Here is a 25,609-nt window from a genome sequence, read left to right on the forward strand (position 1 = left end):
TTCCCTGAAAGAGACGTTGTCTGGATGGGAGCAGATGTTGTGGTGCACAGAGATTCCTCCCGATTCTCTGACAGCTTCTCTGAATGATATTCTACACTATAGATGGAGGATCAAAGTCTGAGGAACATTTTTCAGAAATTGTTCCAGTTTTAGATCCAGTTTGTCTCAGATTGGTGAAGCTCTGTCCATCTGTCTGTCTGAGAGACTCTGCCTCTCTGAAATGCTCCTTTTATACCCAGTTATGTTACTGACCTGTTGCCAGGTAACCTTTTTAGTTGTCCAATGCTCCTCCAGGTGTTTCTGGTTTGTACCAGGTACTTTTCCAGCCTTTTGTTGCTCCTGTTCCAACTTTTTCCACCAGATTCACTATCAGCTCATGTTTTCATCTCATGGTGAAACGTCTGTTTCGTCCTCTGACCTGCTGGTTATCTGGGGATCAAATCTGTTGAAATTCTGGTTTTATTTACAGTTTACACGGTGACCTGACTTAGTGGGAGCTGAAGTTTTATTAAACGTGAAATTCAGTATTTGTAATCTTTATGAGGTGATGTGCAGATGGACGAACCGTCCCCCGTCCACCAGGACTGTCCTCACCGTTTCCATGGTGTCGGGTCAGCTGCAGGCTATTAGGCTGGAAAGGAGACGTGAATCCAGGAGACGTCTGTGTCCCTCTCCTGAGCAGGACACCAGTCCTCCTGATGTCCTCCAGACTTTGTGTGAAGAGCGTCTGTTTCTCTGCACAGGTCACGAGACGAAGGCCATGATGAACAACAGCGGGCCGAGATACAAGCGCAGCCGTCTGGAGAGACGTCTCAACACCGACGTCCTCTGGTGCGTCTTCCTCCTCATCGTCATGTGTCTCTCTGCTGCTGTAGGTGGGTACTCTGATCTTCATCAGCCAATCAGGTTCAACTTCCTGTTGTAGAACTGTCCACTTCTGTAATAGAAATGTTGACTTTACCTATAAAGTTTTATCAAACTTCTGGTCTATAGACAATTTTCAGTGTTCGTCACTGATCACATGACCTGCATGTCGGTGATGTTTGTGGGCGGCAAAAGATAAAGAAAGCCGGCGTACGTCTACTGGGCTCGGGTCTACAGGGCTCAGGTCTACAGCTGGCTTTTCACATGAAAGAGCAGTGGTCCATCCATGTTGTTCCAGTCCACGTTCCCAAAATGGGATCGTATTTTCCAGACTGCTGCTGACCCTGAACCTGGTCTGATGGCTAAACGTGTCGCTGCCATCAGACCAGATACCAGGAAGCTGTCAGACTCTCAGCTGTTAGCGGCACTTTGTCGGTGGGATGTTTATAGAATTTTAGTTTCGTACGGTTTCCAGGTCTATTCATGGCGGGCTCCTCTGATTTTGAATATGTTTATTAATGGAAAATGAAGGTAATGCGTTACTAAATGGAGCAAACTGCAGGGGTTTAACATTACTGTGTCCCGGGACCAGACACTTCACGTTAGCCTGTTGCTAACGGACATGTAGCTGAGGCTAATCGTGTCGTCCCCTGGGTAAAAGACAAGCCGATGTCCTGTCCATCTTCCTGTTTGTGTGCTATCCTGAACAAAGAAGCTACAATCTGGAAAAGTTAGACGACAGCAAGCAGAAAAGAGAATAAATTACATTAAAGTTTATAAAATGTTCTTGTTCCTTCATTTAAGTCTTGAACCGATAGTCTGGTTCATCTACCCAGAAACAGAAAGGTCGTTCATGTGTAAGCGGGAGGACGGTGTAGGACATGGTCACTCTGGCGGAAGGAGAGGCCCGGGAGACGTTCCTTGGACTTGGTGTGGAGCGTAGAGAGTCAGAGTTCTGGCCGACAGCGTACGCCACATGGAGATCCACACCTACCGAAGTCTGAAAACCCAGTAGACGCCCTCTCATCCCTCATCAAGCTGTTGCAGCTCCTGAGGGTTCAGCTGACTAAAGAGGCGTCAGTAACCAGAACTGTTGGCATGTGCTGCATTATTTTTTGCTTGCTTGCAAGTGAACGGGTCTTCTGGTTTTAGACGTTCCCAAGCGCCGCTCCAGGCCTGCACGTATTTGGGTTAATTTGAGGACAGATTTGAAAAAAGCCCAAAAGGCTGGTATTATTTTATAGTGTTATTTAATATTATTTTATCTTTGAATAAGAACACAACGTGTTTGAGAGCATAATTTAATTATTTTTCCATCTTTTATTAGAGTGTGAAAAAACCTTGATCTTGATTTTATTTTACTAAAATTTGTTTCTATTCGAATAACGTGTCTTTATTCTTAAGTTGCCTGGTTTAGATTTTTTTATTTTCGAGTTACATATTAACAAGCGGAGGCACCGACTAATTTTGATTTATAACAGGTAACACACGTATCACAAGAAACTTGAAACATACATATGGACCTGTTAACCTGAGAAAAGTCTCCAGGCCCTGCTCATACTATCATAACATTTATTTAACTACGAGTTACCTGGAACAAGTTTCACACCTGGAACTGATCAGGAAAAACTTCCAGACCAGGAGCCTCATTTATAAACTACGTAGCAAAGCAAACTTCAGGCGGCGTCTGAAATGCTGCACGTCCTCCACCTGTTACCGTTTATAAACCAGAACCAACTCTAAAGCGGCGCAGGTGAGGGACACCTTGCCCCGCCCACATGATGGCTATAAATGGTCAGGTGGACGCCTGTAATATATATTCATCACTTCATTTCCATGACGGCTCGGGAGGGAAAAAGAGGGAAGAAGTGGAATATTTTGGGGTGTGAGACAGAGATCCTGATGGACCACGTTGGAAAAGGTGAAAATGTTACCTGGTGGACACGGCTTGGACGTTACTGGTGTCAGAAAGACAGAATAGTGGCAGCAGGTGGAGACTCTGTCATCACAGGAAGAAGGAAGAAACACCAGAGACATCTGAACGTACGGATGGATGTCTCAGTCGGTAGAACATCCGTCTACCATGCGGGAGATGGAAGTTCGATTCCCACAGGGTAAAACAGTAACACCTTCCAGGTGGGACCTTCAGTAAGACGCTGCAGCCCACAGTAGATCGTTGTGGAGAAAAGCTGCTAGATGACAGTAATGATGCCGGTAATGTGGTCTTTGGTTTTAATGTATAAAATAAACATGTACAGATAATTTGAGACTGGTAGCAGTTTATTTAGTGTTAAATAATATTTCTTTCTAGTTCCTGGGTTTTCCAGCTGTGGGTGGGCAGGGTTCCAGCTGGGTGGGCGGGGCAGAGGGACACCATCACCGCTATTAACCAGGTGGGCAAGGAGTTGTAGGAAATAAAGAACGTGTGGACGAAATGAGGACAACAATAAAAACATTGTGTAAGAATAAATAAAGGAAATCCTCCTCTTGTGTGTTTCGTTAGCGTAGCATCACTTCTAGACCTCCAGCCTCCAGTCTGGTCCCGCTCTGCTGGACTGAAGGACCAAAGCTACTTTCCACACTGGCTGCTACATGCTGGCAGCAGACTGGCTCCTTATTTATCTGGATGGGTTTTATAACATGAAGTTTTGTTTCACAATGACAGAAAATGTTTTAGTGGTTGAGCTTCTTATTAACATCATCTCCCTTTTTCCTGGAAATCCTGGTTTTCCCGAGTGTGGCTCTTAGGAGGATTAATATGGAATGTGTCTTTATTTCTACAAACAGCTTTAATATCTAACATGTGGTGTGGAAGGTAATAGTGGATTGTGTACAAATGTCACATTTCACATAATTTCCTTGGTTTTATTCTGGAATGTTGGTGTCGCCGGTTCCCGTTTTTCTAGATTTTGTGCGTACGCCTGGGTCAGAGTAGCTGTAGAGGAAGGAACGTTTTCCCGTCAAGTTTGGTTTTTATCAATCCCAGAAATTGACTAGAACTGGCCTACGCTGGTTTTTGTTCCTACGCCAGCTTTACAAATGACGCCCCTGGTCCTAAAATGTCCCAGGACCAGGACCTGAACATGAATCTGGACCTGGCAATTATAAGCCTAGACTTAGACCTGGACCTGTGGCTGGACTCTGGTCTAGACTCTGGTCTGGACTCTGTTCTGGACTCTGGTCTGGACTGTGGTCTAGACTCTTGTCTGGCTCCTAGTTCTGGACCCTGGTCTGGACTCTGGTCTGGACCCTGTTCTGGAACCTGTTCTGGACTCCGGTCTGAACTCTGTTCTAGACTCTGGTCAGGATCTTGTTCTGGAATCTGTTCTGGACCCTGCTCTGGACTCTGGTCTGGAGTCTTGCCTGGACCCTGTTCTAGACCCTGGTCTGGACTCTGTTCTGGACTCTGGTCTGGACTCTGGTCTGGTCATGTTCTGGCCTCTGGTCTGGACTCTGTTCTGGACTCTGGTCTGGACTCTGTTCTCAACTCTGGTCTACACTCCAGTCTGGACTCTGGTCTGTACTCTAGTCTGGACCCTGTTCTCGACTCTGGTCTGGACCCTGTTCTAGACCCTATTCTGGACCCTGTTCTTTACTCTGGTCTAGACTCTGGTCTGGACCCTATTCTGGACCCTGTTCTAGACTCTGTTCTGGACCCTGTTCTGGACTGTGGTGTGGACTCTGGTTTCAACTCTGGTCTGGACTCTGGTCTACACTCCAGTCTGGACCCTGTTCTGGACTCTTTTCTGGACCCTGTTCTTGACTCTGGTCTGGACCATGTTCTGGACTCTGTTCTGGACTCTGGTCTGGACTCTGTTCTCAACTCTGGTCTGGACTCTGGTCTACACTCCTGTCTGGACTCTGGTCTGTACTCTGGTCTGGACCCTGTTCTCAACTCTGGTCTGTACCCTGTTCTGGACCCTATTCTGGACCCTATTCTGGACCCTGTTCTTTACTCTGGTCTAGACTCTGGTCTGGACCCTATTCTGGACTCTGGTCTGGACCCTGTTCTGGACTCCGGTCTGGACTCCAGTCTGGACTCTGGTCTGGACCCTGGTCATGACTCTGGTCTGGACCATGGTCTGGACTCTCTTCGGGACCCTGTTCTGGACTTTGGTCTGGAATTTGGTCTGGACCCTGTTCTGGACCCTATTCTGGATCCTATTCTGGACCCTGTTCTGGACTCTGGTCTGGACCCTGTCCTGGACTCTGTTCTGGACCCTGTTCTGGATTCTGGTCTGGACTCTGGTCTGGACTCTTGTCTGGACCCTGTTCTAGACCCTGGTCTGGAGTCTGGTCTCAACTCTGGTCTGGACTCTGGTCTATACCCCAGTCTGGACTCTGGTCTGGACCCTGTTCTGGATTCTGTTCTGGACCCTGGTCTGGACTGTGGTCTGAACTCCGGTCTGGACTCTGGTCTGGACCCTGGTCTGGACCCTGTTCTGGACCAGGGCTGGACACTGTTCTGGACTCTGTACTTTACTCTTGTCTGGATTCTGTTCTGGACACATGTTTGGACTCTGGTCTGGACTTTGTTCTGGACTCTGTTCTGGACCCTGTTTCGCACCCTGTTCTGGACTCTGGTCTGAACTCTGGGCTGGACTCTTGTCTGGACCCTGGTCTGGACGCTGTTCTGGACTCTGTCCTGGACCCTGTTGTGGACTCCGGACTGGACTCTGGTCTGGATTCTGTTCTGGACCCTGTTCTTTACTCTGGTCTCAACTCTGGTCTGGACTCTGGTCTACACTCCAGTCTGGACTCTGGTCTGTACTCTGGTCTGGACCCTGTTCTCGACTCTGTTCTGGACTCTGGTCTGGACCCTGTTCTAGACCCTATTCTGGACCCTGTTCTTTACTCTGGTCTAGACTCTGGTCTAGACCCTATTCTGGACCCTGTTCTTTACTCTGGTCTAGACTCTGGTCTGGACCCTATTCTGGACCCTGTTCTGGACTCTGTTCTGGACCCTGTTCTGGACTGTGGTGTGGACTCTGGTTTCAACTCTGGTCTGGACTCTGGTCTACACTCCAGTCTGGACCCTGTTCTGGACTCTTTTCTGGACCCTGGTCTGGACTCTGGTCTGGCCTTGGGTACTGGACTCTGGTCTAGACTCTGGTCTGGACCCTGTTCTGGACTCGGGCCTGGACCCTGTTCTGGACTCTGGTCTGTACTCTTGTCTGGACTCCAGTCTGGACTCTGCTCTGGATCCTGTTCTGGACCCTGTTCTGGACTCTGGTCTGGACCCTATTCTGGACCCTGTTCTTGACTCTGTTCTGGACCATGGTCTGGACTCTGTTCTGGACTCTGGTCTGGACTCTGTTCTCAACTCTGGTCTACACTCCAGTCTGGACTCTGGTCTGTACCCTAGTCTGGACCCTGTTCTCGACTCTGGTCTGGACCCTGTTCTAGACCCTGTTCTGGACTCTGGTGTGGACTCTGGTCTCAACTCTGGTCTGGACTCTGGTCTACACTCCAGTCTGGACCCTGTTCTGGACTCTTTTCTGGATCCTGGTCTGGACTCTGGTCTGGCCTTGGGTACTGGTCTCGGGCCTGGTCCCTATTCTGGACTCTGGTCTGTACTCTTGTCTGGACACTGGTCTGGACTCTGGTCTGGACTTTGTTCTGGACTCTGGTCTGGAGTCTGGTCTCAACTCTGGTCTGGACTCTGGTCTGGAACTTGGTCTAGACTGTGGTTTGGATTCTGGTCCGGACTCTGGTCTGGACTCTGTTCTGGACCCTGGTGTGGAATTTGGTCTAAACTCTGGTGAAGACCCTGTTCTGTACTCTGTTCTGGACGCTTTTCTGGACCCTGTTCCGGACTCTGGTCTGGACTCTGTTCTGGACTCTGGTCTGGACCCTGTTCTGGACCCTGTTCTGGACTCTGGTATGGACCCTGTTCTGGACCCTGGTCTGGACTCTGGCCTAGACCCTGTTCTGGACTCCGGCCTGGACTCTGGTCTGGACTCTGGCCTGGACTCTGATCTGGACTGTTGTCTAGAATCTGGTCTGGACCCTGTTCTGGACTCTGGTCTGAACTCTGGTCTGGACTCTTGTCTGGACCCTGGTCTGGACTCTAGCCTGGACTCTGGTCTGGACCCTGTTCTGGACTCTGTTCTGGACCCTGGTCTGGACCCTGTTCTGGACCCTATTCTGGACTGCAGTCTGGACTCTGGTCTGTACTCTGTTCTGGACCCTGGTCTGGACTCTGGTCTGGACTCTTGTTTGGACCCTGTTCTAGACCCTGGTCTGGACTCTGGTCTGAACTCTGGTCTGTACTCAGGTCTTTACCCTGGTCTGGACTCTTGTGTTTGACCCTGTTCTGGACTCTGGTCTGGACCCTGGTCTGGATCCTGATCTGTACTCTGGTCTGGATTCTGGTCTGGACTCTGGTCTGGACCCTGTTCTGGACTCTGGCCTGGACCCTGTTCTGTACTCTTGTCTGAACTCTGGTCTGTACTCTGGTCTGGATTCTGGTCTGGACTTTGTTCTGGACTCTGGTCTTGACCCTGGTCTGGACTCTGGTCTAGACTTTTGTTTGGACCCTGTTCTGGACTCTGGTCTGGCCTCGGGTCTGAACTCTGTTCCGGACTCTGGACTGAACTCTGGTCTGGACTGGTTGACCAGAGTCTTTGGATCTACAAGCTCTGCTAGGTTTATATTCTCTAAATATAACAGATGGATTCTGGACCTTAACCGTTCTGGGATGTAAACAATCAGAAGGGTTTTAAAATCTTTTCTGTGACTGACTGGAAACCAGTGTAAAGATTTTAAAAATGTGTTCAGATCTCTTAGTCCTGGTTAAAATTCTTTGGATGAGCTGCAGATGTTAAGTGATCTTACTGGGAAGTCCTGTTAAAAGACCATTACAGTAATCCAGTCTACTGGAGATGAATGCATGGATGAGTTTCTCTTGGTCTTTCTGGGAGACTAAACTTTTAATTCTGTTGATGGTAAAAAGCTTCTTAGTGAAGCTTTGATGTGGCTGCTGAAAGTCAGATCTGAGTCTATCAACTCTCCAAGGTTACCAACTTGGTTGGTGGTTTTAAGAGCCCGAGTCTCCAGGTTTTTACCAATGCTGACCCTCTTCTCTTTGCTACCAAACAGAATAATCTCAGTTTTATCTTCATTTAATTGTAGAAAATTCTCCCTCATCCAGGTGTTTATTTGCTCCAGACACTGACACATCATATGTCTGCTGGGCTGAACCAGAACCAGGACTGATACTAGACCAGAACCAGGATTACTACTAGACCAGAACCAGGACTGATACTAGACCAGAACGATGAATTGCGACATAACATCAGAATTATTTCCAGGTTTTAGTCACAGACTAGTTTTCTTGTGTGACTGTGTGGAATTAATATTTTTTCTAATGGTTTTAATGTTTTGGTTTAAAAGTTGTTTTTATTTGTCGGTGGAGAGGAGCTCTGGGCTGGACTGGAAGTTTTCCATCGTAGCAAACAGAATTGTTGACGTTCTTGTGGATCATTCCAGATAAATGCAGCTCTGGCCTTCACAGCTCAGTGTTAAAGCTACGCAGGCTTTGTTTCTACAGCTCAGAGTCAGGCTCAGTTTTCCTGCTTTCTCTCTGTAGGCTGGTGACCACAGTGATGGTTCTCCATGCTGCTTTCTGTTTGCTCAAGGTGCTCCTGGTTCTTATCGGGGCCACAGCATCCATTACATTCAAGATGATCCAGGAGTCCCTCAGCTGACTCTGCTCTGGTTGTTGGAAACATAACTCTGCCTTCCACACACTGAGCTCTTCTTCTTTCATTCATGCTCCTCTTCCTAACCAAGGAGCAGCTGGTTGGACATTCTGAGTGATCAGGAAATCACACTGAATACAGAAATGCTCAGACAAGGCCGAGTCAGCGACCACAGCAGAGGAAATATCCCCACCATCAGAGAGAACCAGGTCCAGAATGTGGCCTGGAATGTGGGTTGGTTCTTTTCCATGTTGCTATGGAAACGTCCAGTATGGAAGAAACTTCCTTCACATTCCCATCCGTCATGTTATCCATGTGGATGTTCAGATAAAATGGTTAAAATCAGTCGAGAGAACCGCAATAATCCAGAAAATTCATCAGTAAATTCTGCTCAGTTTCCTGGATGTCTGGAGACAATTAAAACAGGATTTTAGAAACAGCCTTAAAATAAAAATAAGATGTTCAGAAGAAGTAAAACCAGCAAATGAAATCTCTTTCCACTGGAATGAATCTGTAAAAAAGGCAGCTTCTCCTCCCCCTTTCCTCCTGTTTCCACATTTATTCCTAAACCTAAAATGTTTCATTAAGAACTGCAGCACTTGTGTCTTCTGTTCACCACGTTTCTGTCAGGAAGAGAAAATCTAACCTGAGAAACGATGAAGTCATGAACTAACAGAGATCTGATATGAAGTCCAGCAGCTTTCTGAAGTTTCCTCTGGTCTCTGCTGTATTCTGAGTTCTACATGGTCCAGTTACCAGATTAGATCCATTCACCCCACAAGCTGTTCCAGTCCTGATTTTACTACCACAGGAATCCTGCTGGGTCCAGATCTCAGAACAGCTGTCAGTAGTAGTGAAACTACAGCAGGACCCTGAATGCATCATGGCGTGTTATCTTTGTTGTGAACTCTGCTTCTGCTCCGTGAACCTCCTCCATCCTCCCGGGCCCTGCTCTGTCAGGGTCAATGGTCTAAGAGAAGGATGAGGATGGGGAGCCCTGTGGTTCTTGGTAGATGGTAGTCTCTAGGGTCCGGTCGGGGATAGAGACATCTTTTGAAGGCCTTGGGTGATGTGGAGATAATCCACAGGTCCTGGTTCTGTTTCAGGTCCTGGATCTTAGGTTGATGGTGCAGCAGCATTAAGACTGAAAGTCAGTGCGTCGTGACGGGAGTTGTCGTTCCAGGTGGAAGAAGCATCCGGCTATAACTGGTTCCTGCTGCAAAAAGAACCGATCATCTGAAGGTGGGAAGGTGAATGATGCCATGAGACCTGACAGACTAGGAGGTTCATCACTCCCAGTTCTCCCAATTCTTCCCAGAAGGAACCAGGAACCGTATTAGAAGTTCTTCCATTGATCCAGAAAACCTGTTCGTTTTCCAGCCTGATGGAGGAAAAGTGGTAACCAGGTGACTCAGAGATCATCACGGTTGGAAACTCCTCAGTTCGGAATCCAGCCCAGAACTTTAGGAAGATCTGGTACAAGACTGGCGGAAAAACTGGGATCAGCTGGAGGAGAGACCGATCAGTCTGGATCCGGATCAGAGGACGGATGTTTAGTTTGTCTGAGAGAAAACAGAAGAGGAAGAAAAGAGGAGGAAGCGTCAAAACTGGAAAAACGGACTTTTTCCCCATTTTTCATGTTTTACTGTAGAACTCTTGTTGTTTTTCAGTAAACAACACAAAGATGTAGAACTCTGGACTGTAGACCCATCTCTGTGTTTCTATGGTAACAGAACCGGGACAAGGGATCAGCCATGTCTGCAGAACTCATCTAGCTCTGGTTTCCGGGTCTTTTTCAGGTCATGGACTCTGGCTGAAGGACCTCAGAGATCCGGTCTTCCAGGTGGATGGGGAGACGTCTCCAGTCCTGGCCGGGTTCTACGTCTTCTGGACCATGATCATTGTCCTACAGGTGTGTGTCAGGTTACAGAGACTGCTTCAGCTCAGGCGTTTACAGGCCTTTCCAAAGATTCCTGATGTAGCAGCTTTTAATCCCAGTATAAACCAGTCTGTAGCAGCTTTTAATCCCAGTATAACCCAGTCTGTAGCAGCTTTTAATCCCAGTATAAACCAGTCTGTAGCAGCTTTTAATCCCAGTATAAACCAGTCTGTAGCAGCTTTTAATCCCAGTATAACCCAGTCTGTAGCAGCTTTTAATCCCAGTATAAACCAGTCTGTAGCAGCTTTTAATCCCAGTATAAACCAGTCTGTAGCATCTTTTACTCCCAGTATTAACCAGTCTGTAGCATCTTTTAATCCCAGTATAAACCAGTCTGTAGCAGTTTTTAATCCCAGTATAAACCAGTGTGTAGCAGCTTTTAATCCCAGTATAAACCAGTCTGTAGCATACGGGGGTCTGTAGCATCCCAGTATAAACCAGTCTGTAACAGCTTTTAATCCCAGTATAAACCAGTCTGTAGCAGCTTTTAATCACTGTATAAACCAGTCTGTAGCATCTTTTAATCCCAGTATAAACCAGTCTGTAGCAGCTTTTAATCCCAGTATAAACCAGTGTGTAGCATCTTTTACTCCCAGTATAAACCAGTCTGTAGCAGCTTTTAATCCCAGTATAAACCAGTGTGTAGCATCTTTTACTCCCAGTATTAACCAGTCTGTAGCAGCTTTTAATCCCAGTATAAACCAGTCTGTAACAGCTTTTAATCCCAGTATAAACCAGTCTGTAGCATCTTTTAATCCCAGTATAAACCAGTCTGTAACAGCTTTAATCCCAGTATAAACCAGTCTGTAGCATCTTTTACTCCCAGTATTAACCAGTCTGTAGCATCTTTTAATCCCAGTATAAACCAGTCTGTAGCAGTTTTTAATCCCAGTATAAACCAGTGTGTAGCAGCTTTTAATCCCAGTATAAACCAGTCTGTAGCATACGGGGGTCTGTAGCATCCCAGTATAAACCAGTCTGTAACAGCTTTTAATCCCAGTATAAACCAGTCTGTAGCAGCTTTTAATCACTGTATAAACCAGTCTGTAGCATCTTTTAATCCCAGTATAAACCAGTCTGTAGCAGCTTTTAATCCCAGTATAAACCAGTGTGTAGCATATTTTACTCCCAGTATAAACCAGTCTGTAGCAGCTTTTAATCCCAGTATAAACCAGTGTGTAGCATCTTTTACTCCCAGTATTAACCAGTCTGTAGCAGCTTTTAATCCCAGTATAAACCAGTCTGTAACAGCTTTTAATCCCAGTATAAACCAGTCTGTAGCATCTTTTAATCCCAGTATAAACCAGTCTGTAACAGCTTTAATCCCAGTATAAACCAGTCTGTAGCAGCTTTTAATCCCAGTATAAACCAGTCTGTAGCAGCTTTTAATCCCAGTATAAACCAGTCTGTAACAGCTTTTAATCCCAGTATAAACCAGTCTGTAGCAGCTTTTAATCCCAGTATAAACCAGTCTGTAGCAGCTTTTAATCCCAGTATAAACCAGTCTGTAGCAGCTTTTAATCCCAGTATAAACCAGTGTGTAGCATCTTTTACTCCCAGTATTAACCAGTCTGTAGCATCTTTTAATCCCAGTATAAACCAGTCTGTAGCAGCTTTTAATCCCAGTGTAAACCAGTCTGTAGCATCTTTTAATCCCAGTATAAACCAGTCTGTAACAGCTTTTAATCCCAGTATAAACCAGTCTGTAGCAGCTTTTAATCCCAGTATAAACCAGTCTGTAGCAGCTTTTAATCCCAGTATAACCCAGTCTGTAGCAGCTTTTAATCCCAGTATAAACCAGTCTGTAGCAGCTTTTAATCCCAGTATAAACCAGTCTGTAGCAGCTTTTAATCCCAGTATAAACCAGTCTGTAACAGCTTTTAATCCCAGTATAAACCAGTCTGTAGCAGCTTTTAATCCCAGTATAAACCAGTCTGTAGCAGCTTTTATCCCAGTATAAACCAGTCTGTAGCAGCTTTTAATCCCAGTATAAACCAGTCTGTAACAGCTTTTAATCCCAGTATAAACCAGTCTGTAGCAGCTTTTAATCCCAGTATAAACCAGTCTGTAGCAGCTTTTAATCCCAGTATAAACCAGTCTGTAGCAGCTTTTAATCCCAGTATAAACCAGTCTGTAGCAGCTTTTAATCCCAGTGTAAACCAGTCTGTAGCATCTTTTAATCCCAGTATAAACCAGTCTGTAGCAGCTTTTAATCCCAGTATAAACCAGTCTGTAACAGCTTTTAATCCCAGTATAAACCAGTCTGTAGCAGCTTTTAATCCCAGTATAAACCAGTCTGTAGCAGCTTTTAATCCCAGTATAAACCAGTCTGTAGCATCTTTTAATCCCAGTATAAACCAGTCTGTAACAGCTTTTAATCCCAGTATAAACCAGTCTGTAGCAGCTTTTAATCCCAGTATAAACCAGTCTGTAGCAGCTTTTATCCCAGTATAAACCAGTCTGTAGCAGCTTTTAATCCCAGTATAAACCAGTCTGTAGCAGCTTTTAATCCCAGTATAAACCAGTCTGTAGCAGCTTTTAATCCCAGTATAAACCAGTCTGTAGCAGCTTTTAATCCCAGTATAAACCAGTCTGTAACAGCTTTTAATCCCAGTATAAACCAGTCTGTAACAGCTTTTAATCCCAGTATAAACAAGTCTGTAACAGCTTTTAATCCCAGTATAAACCAGTCTGTAGCAGCTTTTAATCCCAGTATAAACCAGTCTGTAACAGCTTTAATCCCAGTATAAACCAGTCTGTAGCAGCTTTTAATCCCAGTATAAACCAGTCTGTAGCAGCTTTTAATCCCAGTATAAACCAGTCTGTAACAGCTTTTAATCCCAGTATAAACCAGTCTGTAGCAGCTTTTAATCCCAGTATAAACCAGTCTGTAGCAGCTTTTAATCCCAGTATAAACCAGTCTGTAGCATCTTTTACTCCCAGTATTAACCAGTCTGTAGCATCTTTTAATCCCAGTATAAACCAGTCTGTAGCAGCTTTTAATCCCAGTATAAACCAGTCTGTAGCATCTTTTAATCCCAATATAAACCAGTCTGTAACAGCTTTTAATCCCAGTATAAACCAGTCTGTAGCAGCTTTTAATCCCAGTATAAACCAGTCTGTAGCAGCTTTTAATCCCAGTATAAACCAGTCTGTAGCAGCTTTTAATCCCAGTATAAACCAGTCTGTAGCATCTTTTAATCCCAGTATAAACCAGTCTGTAACAGCTTTTAATCCCAGTATAAACCAGTCTGTAGCAGCTTTTAATCCCAGTATAAACCAGTCTGTAGCAGCTTTTATCCCAGTATAAACCAGTCTGTAGCAGCTTTTAATCCCAGTATAAACCAGTCTGTAGCAGCTTTTAATCCCAGTATAAACCAGTCTGTAGCAGCTTTTAATCCCAGTATAAACCAGTCTGTAGCAGCTTTTAATCCCAGTATAAACCAGTCTGTAACAGCTTTTAATCCCAGTATAAACCAGTCTGTAACAGCTTTTAATCCCAGTATAAACCAGTCTGTAGCAGCTTTTAATCCCAGTATAAACCAGTCTGTAGCAGCTTTTAATCCCAGTATAAACCAGTCTGTAGCAGCTTTTAATCCCAGTATAAACCAGTCTGTAGCATCTTTTAATCCCAGTATAAACCAGTCTGTAACAGCTTTTAATCCCAGTATAAACCAGTCTGTAGCAGCTTTTAATGCCAGTATAAACCAGTCTGTAGCAGCTTTTATCCCAGTATAAACCAGTCTGTAGCAGCTTTTAATCCCAGTATAAACCAGTCTGTAGCAGCTTTTAATCCCAGTATAAACCAGTCTGTAGCAGCTTTTAATCCCAGTGTAAACCAGTCTGTAGCAGCTTTTAATCCCAGTATAAACCAGTCTGTAACAGCTTTTAATCCCAGTATAAACCAGTCTGTAACAGCTTTTAATCCCAGTATAAACCAGTCTGTAGCAGCTTTTAATCCCAGTATAAACCAGTCTGTAGCAGCTTTTAATCCCAGTATAAACCAGTCTGTAGCAGCTTTTAATCCCAGTATAAACCAGTCTGCTCACTGGTTGACCTTTGGCTGCTCCTGATTGGACGTTACTGTCAATCTAAGCTCTCTGATTGGTGGAAAGTCTGACAGGAAGTGGCTTCATCATCATGTCCAGGTCTAAATAGAGGTCTCCTAGCAACATAGTAGTGATGGTGATGTTTTTATGGTGAAATGTGATAAATAATGCTGTTATCATGGATCATTGTGGATTTACCAGATAGAGTCTCTGAATAAAACTACATTTAGTGGCTGGATTGTAAACCTCCTGGACGGGATAGAAATGCTGGAAAACCTCCGTAGATCAGCTAAAAGGTACCTATCCATCATATTTACCCCACAGGGCTACACACCACCGCTCCTGGTGGTGGAAGAGGAGGACCTCGGGGACTCCTGATGCAGGTTTAAGGGTTACACATTTGCTGCAGATCCAAGACTCAGTAAACTCAGGCAACCTTAGACGCTCCCGCAGGGTCATGTGACATCAGGTCATTGTTTCATTGTCCGGATGTTCCAGCATTGTGTGAGTCTGGATCCAGATCATCCATTCTCCGGTAACTGGTTTCTGACCAACAGGTCCTGATCCCCATCTCCCTCTACGTGTCCATCGAGATTGTTAAACTGGGTCAGATCTACTTCATCAACAACGACTTAGACCTGTACAACGAGGAGCTGGACTCCAGGATCCAGTGCCGGGCCCTGAACATCACAGAGGACCTGGGTCAGATCCAGTACCTGTTCTCTGATAAGACGGGAACGCTGACCGAGAACAAGATGGTGTTCTGCCGCTGCAGTATTTACGGGGTGGACTATCCTCACAAGGAAAACGGTAAGAAGCTGTGACAGTGACGGATTTTCACCCAAGGAATTCATTAAAGTGAGGAATTCTGTCATTAGTCCCTAATTCTGTTGTAAGAGTCAGGAATTCTGTTATTATTGTCAGGAATTATATCATTAGAGACAGGACGGGAAGTCTGATATTAATCAGGAATTCTTTTTATAGTCAAAAAATCATTTTTTTTAAAATTGGGAATTCTGTTTTAGATTAAGGAATGTTGTTATGAAAGTTAGAAATTCTGTTTTTAGTCGGGAATTCTGGATTCCAGTTTGTTGGATCCATCAGAGCTGGTTTCTTGGTGATCTCCAGAGGACTCCCACCTGTCTGAAACAGCCCGTTCCTGATCCAGGTTTCACCTCCGGTTTGACATCATCATGACAGGTGCTGGTGTCCCGCCTTTCTATTGGCCAGTTGAATGTACCTGCACCGTTTTTGACCAATCAGATCAGACTTCAGGACGGTGACAGACGAGGTTCAGGATGAAATCAGGATGTTCTTCCATCTGCTCATGGAAAACGTTTTTTACCTGAGATCCAGTGATCAGATGATCACATGACTAACATCACATTTCTGTGTGTGTGTGTGTGTGTGTCAGCTCGGAGGTTGGAGGTGTACGAGGCGGAGAGGGCGGAGGTGTCCGGCCGCTCTGCCACCCTGAAGTCGGGCTGCAGCAGGAAGTCTCTGAGCTGCCGCTCGCTGAGCTGCAACCGGAGCTCCGTCTCTCTGCACACGCTCACCGCTGAGTCAGCGGAGGACGAGGACCAGCTGTCCAATCACGTTCAGGCGAAGACCGGCGCCTTCTGCAGCTGCACGGTCAGAAACACACAGGCCAGAAACCCTTCATGAAACTAGCCTGAACACTTTAAATGCTCTTAAATGGTAAACGGTCTGTATTTAAAAAGCGCTTTTCTGCACCAGGAATAATAATAATAATACATTTTCATTCAAAGTGCCTTTCCAGACCTCCAAGGACACTTTTCAACATGAAAACAATAATCAGGAATAAAAACAACAAAGTGCACTAAGAGAAGAGAGAAAATACAGAAATGCATGAATAGAGTACATTTGCAGTCTAGTGGTTACAATAAGTCAGCAGTTTGGTGAGTTTTCAGTCTGGGTCTGAAGATAGCAGGACTTCCAGAGCTGGGGAGCAGAGGACCAACGGCTCGGATCCCCGTGGAGCTGAGGCGGGCGGGGGGTACAGTGAGGTGGATGTGGAGGGTATCAGACAGATATGGAGGGGTGAGGTTATGGATGGCCTTGAAGGTGTAGAGCAGCAGTTTGAAATGGATACGGTAAAATACTGGGAGCCAGAGTTGCTGTAGGATGGGTGGGATGTGGTGATATGAGGAGGTTTTAGTGGTGATCCGGGCAGCTGAGTTCTGGACCAGTTCAAGCTTGTGGAGGGTCTTATGAGAAAGACCAAACAGGAGCGAGTTGCAGTAATCAATGCGTGACCGATGAGATTGTTAATGAGGATAGCGGCAGCAAGGGGGGGGGGGCTGGAGTCGGCCGTGGTCACAGAGAAACTGTTTACTTTGGAGAACATGGATTTTGTTCCGACTAGAAGAATTTCTGTTTTATTAACGTTTAGTTTCAGGAAGTTTGAGGTGAACCAGGTTTTTATTGCAGACAGACAGGAGGTGAGGGAGGAGGGTGGGAGTGTAGGGTTGGGCTTGGATGGGAGGTAGAGTTGGGTGTCATCCGCGAAACAGTGAAAATTAATGTTAAATTTGTGGAATATACAGCCAAGGGGAAGGAAGTACATGATGAAGAGAAGGGGCTCCAGTACAGAGCCCTGGGGCACACCTGTAGTGACTGGGGAGGGATCTGAATGATTTTAACTGTATGAACCGAGTTCAGCCGGAGAGATACGAGTTAAACCAGCTGAAGGGAGTGAAACCGATGGAGGAGAGTGGACTGAGGAGGATGGGGTGAGAGATTGAATCAAAGGCAGCAGTCAGATCAAGAAAGATGAGAATGGAGAGAAACCAGAGTCGGCTGTGAGGAGGAGGTCGTGCTAACTGTTGAGGGCTGTTTCTGTGCTGCGATGGTGGTGAAAACCAGACTGGACGGTTCGTAGAGGAGATGCTGAGACCGGTGTGAGTGGAGTTGAATGGCTTCTACTCTAGAACTTAGACATGGACGGAGGTTATTGAAACGGTTTGGATCAGTTTTTTTCAGTGACGGATGCAGTTTGGGAGGATGATGGTACAGGACCAGAGGTGACGAGTGAACGATGGCGGTTATGAGGGGAAGCAGTGAGAAGAGGCGGGATTTGATCAGGATGGGTTAGATTTGAGAAGCAGTGGGGAGGCCTGGCAGTGGAGGGGGGGTTCAGGAAGGGAGGGGTGAATTTAAACGTAGGTGCTGATGAATGTTGGGAATTTTCTCTGTGAAAAACAGCATTATGGAGTTACATGTGGCCGTTGAGAACAGGTGGGGGTGGGTGGTGTTTAGTAGTGAGAACAGTATTTGTGTTTCCTTCATTTGAGATTATCAGGCTGGAATAATAATTTGGTTTAAGAAATTAAATCCTTGTAATGTAGTAAAAGAGTTTCCTTGTGAGTCCGGTTCTTTTATGGAGCCGCTCAAGTTGACGACCTCTTGCTTTCATTGAGTTCGGGGGTGTACCCGGAGGCAGGTGAGGGAAGGAAACTGAGGATGCTGGTTAGACTGTTGTAATGAGCTGCGAGCTCATCTGGTTGGGTAAATAACCTGGGAGCGAAAGATTTGCAGTATTGTGGTGGAAAGCATCTACATCAATGTCCTTTATAGCCGGTATGAGACGAGACGTGGTGCAACGTTAAATGAGAGGAAATGATCGGTTACAGGAAGTTCATCAGCGGTCCAGCTGGAGGGGGTGGGGCCAGAGCAGCACTTTAATCAAGGCTATGTCCCTGGTGTGAGAGGGAAAGTCTATGTATTCACAGAAGCCAAAACTTTCCAAGCAAGACGAAAAGTCTGTGGTGAGAGGCAGGTTGGTTTCATCCATGTGTTCTCCTTGGTGAGAGGGTGGATAGGTGGAGGATCCGGGCGGAGAGGAGGCCGGTAAGCTGTAGCAGTGATGGTAGGAGTGGGTCCAGCTAGTTCTGATACAGTACATTCAGGGGCACAGACACTGGCAGGACTTTCCATTTCTCACCAAAAATCATTGCGAGACCTCCTCCCGGCCGTTGCCACGGTGATGACAGATGTAAACACAACCCGGAGGAGCTGAGAAAAGTCATTGGCCTATTAAAACGTTTCAGTCAAGCACAGAAAATCCAACTTCCAGTCTGTTAGGAGAAGCTGGATCCACTTTACATCACACAGTTGTGCTCATAAGTTTACATAACCTGGCAGAATTTAGGATTTCTTGGCCATTTTTCAGAGAATATGAATGACAACAGAAAAACTTTTCTTTCACTCGTGGTTGGTGCTCGTTTGTTATCAATCAGCTGTTCATCCACTGAGGTTTCGGCCTGATGACATGTGGACACGGATGGGTTTGAATGGCTGCTAAGACAAACAGCATAATGGAGTCAATGTGGCAGTTGGGATAGTGAAGCCATCAACAACTGGTCCTGGATCAGCTGATGATGATGATGATGATGATGATGAAGAGGACCATTTAGATCCAGAACCAGAACATTTAGTGGTCCATTCATGCTTCTGGGTTTGTTTGTGGCTGATCTTGTCGTTCGAGATCAGCTGTTAATCAATAACCTCTGGACCATGAATGTGTTCGTTCAGACGTTTAGAGACATGAAAGCATCACATCCGTCCTGTTTAGACCAGCAAACACTGCTTCTCTCAGGTTTAGTTTCCAGAGTTCAGACCCAACCTGGAGAAGCTGCTTTTGGTTTTCCCTCCTCCTCCAGCTGGAATAAAGTCCCACCGAGCTGCAAGTCAGCTGGAACCGCTTCTTCTTCTCATACTTCTAATTTAACTTTCTTCATGTTTTAACGACTTTTGTTCTCAGCATATAGAAAAAGCTTCGGTCCTCCTCGTCCTACTCTTGAAGCCATGAACTGTGGCGTGTGCTTCTGTCCAGGCCAAGGACGTGGTGCCGGACCCGGAGCTGGTGAGGAAGCTGGACTGTCTGTCTTCTTCTTCGCTGCGGGAGGACTCTGTGGAGACGCCGTCCAGCCTGGAGCTGTCCTACATCACCGACTTCTTCCTGGCTCTGGCCATCTGTAACAGCGTGGTGGTGTCGTCACCCGGCCAGCCACGCCACGTGGTGAGTCGCTGTTTCCCTTCATCAGGTGAACTCACCTGTCGGCCCGCATGTGACGAGGATTCATCTGGTCCTCAGATCAGGGACGAGGATGGACAACCGCTTGGAAATGATGCAGAAACACAAGCATGTAAAGAAAAGATTTAGAAACATGAATTCTGCTTGGATCAGTAGATTATAACCTGGTAGTCACTTTTAGACCAGCAACACCTGGACAGCCAGCGGGGGAGAACCCTGCCCCACCTCCACTCCGATGGACAAAAATATCATCTTTTATTAAAAAGGCTGATCCATGGAGGAATGAAGGAAATGCTGTCGTGGTTGGGAAACATAAATGAATCCCAGGAATTTGTTGAGGAAACACTCGAGGCAGATAAACATTTCTAGAAGGTATTTTAGGACTTAATCAGAATAGAAATATACAAAGACACATGCTGATTAGTGAAAACGTGGAATCAGAATAAAAATAAATGGAAATTAAAATTAGACAAAATGTAAAAATAACTAAAGGCAACAAGAAAATGTTGGATTGAAAGTAAATAAAACAGAAATAAGCATAAATAGCCACATCTTATTCCCCTAATGTTACCTTTCTCCTATATCTAAGACCAAGGAGTGCTGTAGAAATGGCTGCTGCCTCAGTACGCCTGATCCTGTTTGTGTTATATGTTGTTATTGTCTAGTCTTGGATGGGGGGGACACAAATTTCCCTGAGGAATTCCAAAGGGATTAATAAAGTATTTCTGATTCTGATTCTGAAATAAATAAATAATGGACCCTTTTATTCATGATGTTCCAGTTCAGTCCCAGATTTTTCTACACTTTCATCCATTTCTCCTGAAAAATTCCATCAACATATCCTGGTTTTATGGAAATCAGAACTTCCAAGATCACTGATTACATGGAGGTGGAGGGAGTGTTCGAGTCAGTCAGGAACATTTCGGAGAATGTGGATCTTTTGCCACCAGTTCACCTCCGGCTTGGCTGGGCTTCCCACAGAGCGCCAGGCAAAGAAACGCCTCGTACTGCTCCACCGTTCAGCAGCTCATAAAGCCGGGTTGTATTTTACAGAATAAATGTCAGTCACACTCATTATGCTTAAACTTTCTGTATAACAACGTGTTACCTTTACAGTTCCAAAGGTGTGAATAAAGTTTAGAGTCTTCAACATTAACGGCCTCTAACATCTTTACCTGCATCATCCGTTCATATACTTTACTTTGTTTTCATGTTTCTTCTGCATCCAGACGTAATGTTCTACATGTTCTCCTCGACATGAACTGCCTCTTTTGTGGCCCCCCCTCAGGTCCCTGAAGCTCAGACCCCTCTACGCTCTCTGGAGGAGATCAAGCTGATGTTCCAGCGCCTCAGCTTCTCCCCATTCTCCCCCCTGTCGGCCCCCCAGATCAGAGGTAGCCCCCGCAGCTTCACCAGCAGACTCTTCACCCGGGGGAAGACCGGCTCCTTCACTTTTCCGACCCCCCACACCAACGCCGGCGACGGGTCAGAGCCGGAGCCGGAGAACAACCAGGAAACCTGCAAACTGAAGATCAGCCTGGAGGAAGAGGAGACAGCTCAGGGGGAGGACACGGTGGAGGAGGCGGAGCAAGAGGAGTGTGATGATCAGCTGCTGTATGAGGCGGAGAGTCCAGATGAGGCTGCACTGGTCTACGCGGCCCTGGCGTACCGCTGCACCCTGAGGGGCCGCTCGGCCGAGAGCCTCATGGTGGATCTGCCGGGGATAGGCTCTCTGGTGGTCCAGCTGCTCCACATCCTTCCTTTTGACTCCAACAGGAAGAGGATGTCGGTGGTGGTCCGACATCCTCTCACAGGACAAGTCGTGGTCTACACCAAAGGAGCAGACTCCGTCATCATGGACCTGGTGGAGACCCCAAAAGGTAAAATTCAAGGGGGACATAAGGACAGTGAAGATGGAGGAGATGATGGGAACTGTGGTGATAGTGAGGATGTGAGGGTGGAGGGTGTAGATGTTGGACAAGACAGTGCAGACAGAGAGGGTGGTGAAGATGGAGGAGACGATGGGGACGGTGGGGAGAGAGAAGGTGGTGAGGATGGAGGAGACGGTGGGGACAGAGAGGGTGGTGAGGATGGAGGAGATGATGGGGACAGAGAGGGGGGGTGAGGATGGAGGAGACGGTGGGGACAGAGAGGTTGGTGAGGATGGAGGAGACGGTGGGGACAGAGAGGGTGGTGAGGATGGAGGACATGATGGGGACAGAGAGGGTGGTGGGGATGGAGGACATGATGGGGACAGAGAGGGTGGTGGGAATGGAGGACATGATGGGGACAGAGAGGGTGGTGGGGATGGAGGACATGATGGGGACAGAGAGGGTGGTGGGGATGGAGGAGATGATGGGAATGATGGGGACAGAGAGGGTGGTGAGGATGGAGGAGACGATGGGGACGGTGGGGAGAGAGAAGGTGGTGAGGATGGAGGAGACGGTGGGGACGGTGGGGACAGAGAGGGTGGTGAGGATGGAGGAGATGATGGGGACAGAGAGGGGGGTGAGGATGGAGGAGACGGTGGGGACAGAGAGGTTGGTGAGGATGGAGGAGACGGTGGGGACAGAGAGGGTGGTGAGGATGGAGGACATGATGGGGACGGTGGGGACTGATCAGGTGTCTATGTTTCCAGGTAGACGACAGGTTGAGGACGTGCCCAACCACATCAGAGAGCAGACCCAGAGACACCTGGACGGCTACGCCAGGGACGGACTCCGGACACTCTGCATCGCCAAGAAGGTGAGGACGGTGAGAGGAAGTGATGTCAGCGTCGGCCATGTTGGAACATCTGGCTTCTTCTGTTAAAGAAAACAAGCAGCTGTACATGAATCTGAACCAGGAACGTCTCCGTCACCATGGAATCATCTCTGGAGTTTTGTGAGCCTTTTCCAGAGCTGCTGTTCCTCATGAGAAGTTTCAGAGAGATGCAGCCTCCTCCACACAAACCATCCTCCATCCCATAATATTCACTGGCTTTGTCCACTGCAGTTCAGGAGGTTCAGTCCCACAGATTCATTTATTCCCACATAAATGTCCAGAAAGATGTTTTATTCTTCATCTTCAGTTTTTCGTCAGTGGACCGAACCAAAATAAAAGTCAATTTTTTTTCTATCTATCAATATGTTAACCCACATGTTCCAGTTTAATCAGGTTAAATATCCAGTCAGCGGACCAGTGGATTTGTCGACCAGTGGACTAGTGGTCCAGTGGACCAGTGGACCGGCGGATTAGTGGACCAGTGGATTATTGGACCAGTGGATTAGTGGATTCCAGCTTCCACATGGACTAAGGCAACAGTTTTCTCCCATGATGCACCTCTCTCCTCAGAAGCAGGAAAGTTTTCCATCAGCCTGGAATCTTCGAGCTATGAAGGGCAGAATGAATCCGATGTTTTATTATGATCTCTCCCTAGCAGCAGTCTTCCCTTTTCCCAGAATTCCTCTTGGTATTCCTGGTACACTGCTCTGCTCCTTCTGTTGCTTTTTATTTCTAAAAAGTGGAACTTTACCTCTCCATCCTATGGCTACCTGCTCATCACCTGAGTATCACGCAGTAAAGGTCTCTACACCCATCACTGCATACATTCTGGTCATTTACCGCCTCCGGGTGGCAGTATAGATGAGTTTGTCTCTGAAATGGACACGGTTCTCTCTGACATTCCTGATGATGGCACACCACTAATTGTCATGGGAGACATGAACATTCACATTAGCAAACCACAGCGACTGACTTTCTGGCTCTCTTCTACTCTTTCAATCTCAAACTGGTTCAGACTCCTCCAACACACAAAGCTGGTAATACTCTTGACTTGGTTCTGACCAGAAACTGCTCCACAGCCGACCTGTCCGTCACCCCGCTGCACCTCTCAGACCACTTCCTGGTTAAATTCTCTGTCTTCCTTCCTCATGTCAATCAAGCGGCTCCAAAAATGGTGTCCTACCACAGAAACCTGAGCTCCCTCAGACCTACACAGCTGTCTGGTGAGGTTTACTCTACCCTCCCTTCCCACTCAGACTTCTCCTTACTGTCTGTTAATGAGGCTACAGAAACACTCTGCTCCTCTCTCGCCTCCTCTCTGGACAAACTCTGTCCTCTGGTGTCCAAATCAGCCAGACAAAACCCTCCCAGTCCATGTCTCACAGAGGTTCTGAGGGAGCACAGAGCCGGACTCAGGGCTGCAGAAAGAAAGTGGCATCAAAAGAGCACACTGACTTGTCTGAGTAGCAGCAAAAACTTGAAACGTTCACATCCAGCCTAAAGGCGGCCAAGATAACCTTTTATCAGAACAAGATCCACAATGCTCCCAGCACACGACATGTTCATGGTGTTTAACTCTCTTCTATCTCCACCACCTGCTCAGCCTCCCACTGTGCTGACTGCAGAAATGTTTGCTTCCTACTTCACTGAAAAGGTCGCTACCATCAGTAACCAATTCACTGAGCCTGACCAACTCAGCCTTACCAAACCAGCTACTGGTGCCTCACTCTGCTCCTTCTGCTCTCTAAATGAGGACCAAGTCTCTAAACTTCTAGTCAGCTCAAAACCCACAACCTGTCCTCTTGATCCTGTTCCCTCTGACATCCTGCAGAGCATTTTACCTACAATCAAACCTGCAGTAACTCATATTATCAACTCCTCTCTTAAATCTGGTGTCTTTCCTTCTGCCTTCAAGCAAGCTCGGGTTCCCCCGCTGCTGAAGAAACCCACACTCAACCCAGCCCAGGTTGGAAACTACCGGCCGGTCTCACTGCTTCCATTCATGTCTAAACTACTAGAGCGTGCAGTCTTCAGTCAGGTCTCACAGTTCCTCCAAGACAACAACCTGTTAGATCCATATCAGTCTGGCTATAGGCAAGGCCGCTGTACTGAACCGGCTCTCCTGTCAGTTACTGATTCCCTACGGGTTGCCAGATCCACTGGTCAATCCTCAGTCCTTATACTGCTGGACCTGTCAGCTGCCTTTGACACGGTCAACCATCATATACTGTTCTCCACACTCTCGGAGCTTGGCATCTCAGAATCTGTCCTCTCGTGGTTTATGTCCTACCTCACAGGGAGATCATTCAAAGTATCTGGGCGAGGGGGCGTGTCCAGATCACATGGGCTGAAAACAGGGGTGCCTCAGGGCTCGGTGCTCGGCCCTGTTCTCTTTTCACTATACACCTCCTCACTCGGTGCAGCATTAGCTCTCATGGTTTCTCCTACCACTGCTATGCAGATGACACTCAGCTGTTGCCGTGGTGACTCCCAAGTATCAGAGATGCATTGATGATGGATTTAAATTTTGGTCCCTACCTCTGGATAAAGGTACTCAGAAAGCAGCTGATCTGGAACCAGAAACTCTGGACCAAAGCAGAGCAAATGGATGGTGACTAATCAAACTGTCCAATCAGAGAGCAGACAGCTTTCTGACCTTTGCCAAAGGTGCGAGGGCTTTCCCCTGATTATTATTAATCGGTCTGGCACAGTGTGTGTGTGGGTGTGGGTATGTGGGTGTGTGGGTGTGTGTGAGCATGCACTAGATGAGTTTAATCCAGATCAGATGTTTAAAGTCTCTGATGATTCTGGATGTTTGATGGACCGGTTCTGTGTGTGGACCAGGTCCTGGAGGAGGAGGAGTACGAGGCATGGATGAAGAGGCAGCTGGTGGCTGAGAGCAGCATCGAGAACAGAGAGGAGCTTCTGCTGGAGTCGGCCCAGAGGCTGGAGACAGAGCTGACTCTGCTGGGTAGGTCCGAGCAGTCGCCATGACGCCGTATCGCAGCAGCACCACTCAGTCCTGCGTCTGTTTCCAGGAAGCACCGGGATCGTGGACCGGCTCCAGGAGGACGTCCCAGAGACCATCCATGCTCTCCAGAGGGCCGGCATCAAAGTCTGGGTCCTCACTGGAGACAAGCAGGAGACGGCCGTCAACATCGCCAACGCCTGCAACTTCTGCGGCAGTCGGACCACACTGCTGACCGCCAACTGTGGAAGCAAGGTGAGGGTCAGA

The 25,609-nt window shown here is 46.9% G+C and overlaps 1 protein-coding gene across 1 annotated transcript in view; it reads left to right on the forward strand.

Annotated features, from left to right (window-relative positions):
• atp10d (ATPase phospholipid transporting 10D) overlaps nucleotides 1-25,609 on the forward strand; it is a 57,827-nt gene that overhangs the window by 24,966 nt on the left and 7,252 nt on the right. Inside the window, 9 exon segments of the mRNA XM_041972341.1 lie at nucleotides 744-875; nucleotides 10,367-10,479; nucleotides 15,113-15,365; nucleotides 15,970-16,187; nucleotides 19,411-19,596; nucleotides 20,900-21,491; nucleotides 22,250-22,356; nucleotides 25,219-25,345; nucleotides 25,413-25,597. Coding sequence (XP_041828275.1) covers nucleotides 744-875; nucleotides 10,367-10,479; nucleotides 15,113-15,365; nucleotides 15,970-16,187; nucleotides 19,411-19,596; nucleotides 20,900-21,491; nucleotides 22,250-22,356; nucleotides 25,219-25,345; nucleotides 25,413-25,597 — 1,913 coding nt within the window.

Source organism: Melanotaenia boesemani, chromosome 20, assembly GCF_017639745.1.
Source record: "Melanotaenia boesemani isolate fMelBoe1 chromosome 20, fMelBoe1.pri, whole genome shotgun sequence".
In the NCBI taxonomy this organism is placed as follows: Eukaryota; Metazoa; Chordata; class Actinopteri; order Atheriniformes; family Melanotaeniidae; genus Melanotaenia; species Melanotaenia boesemani.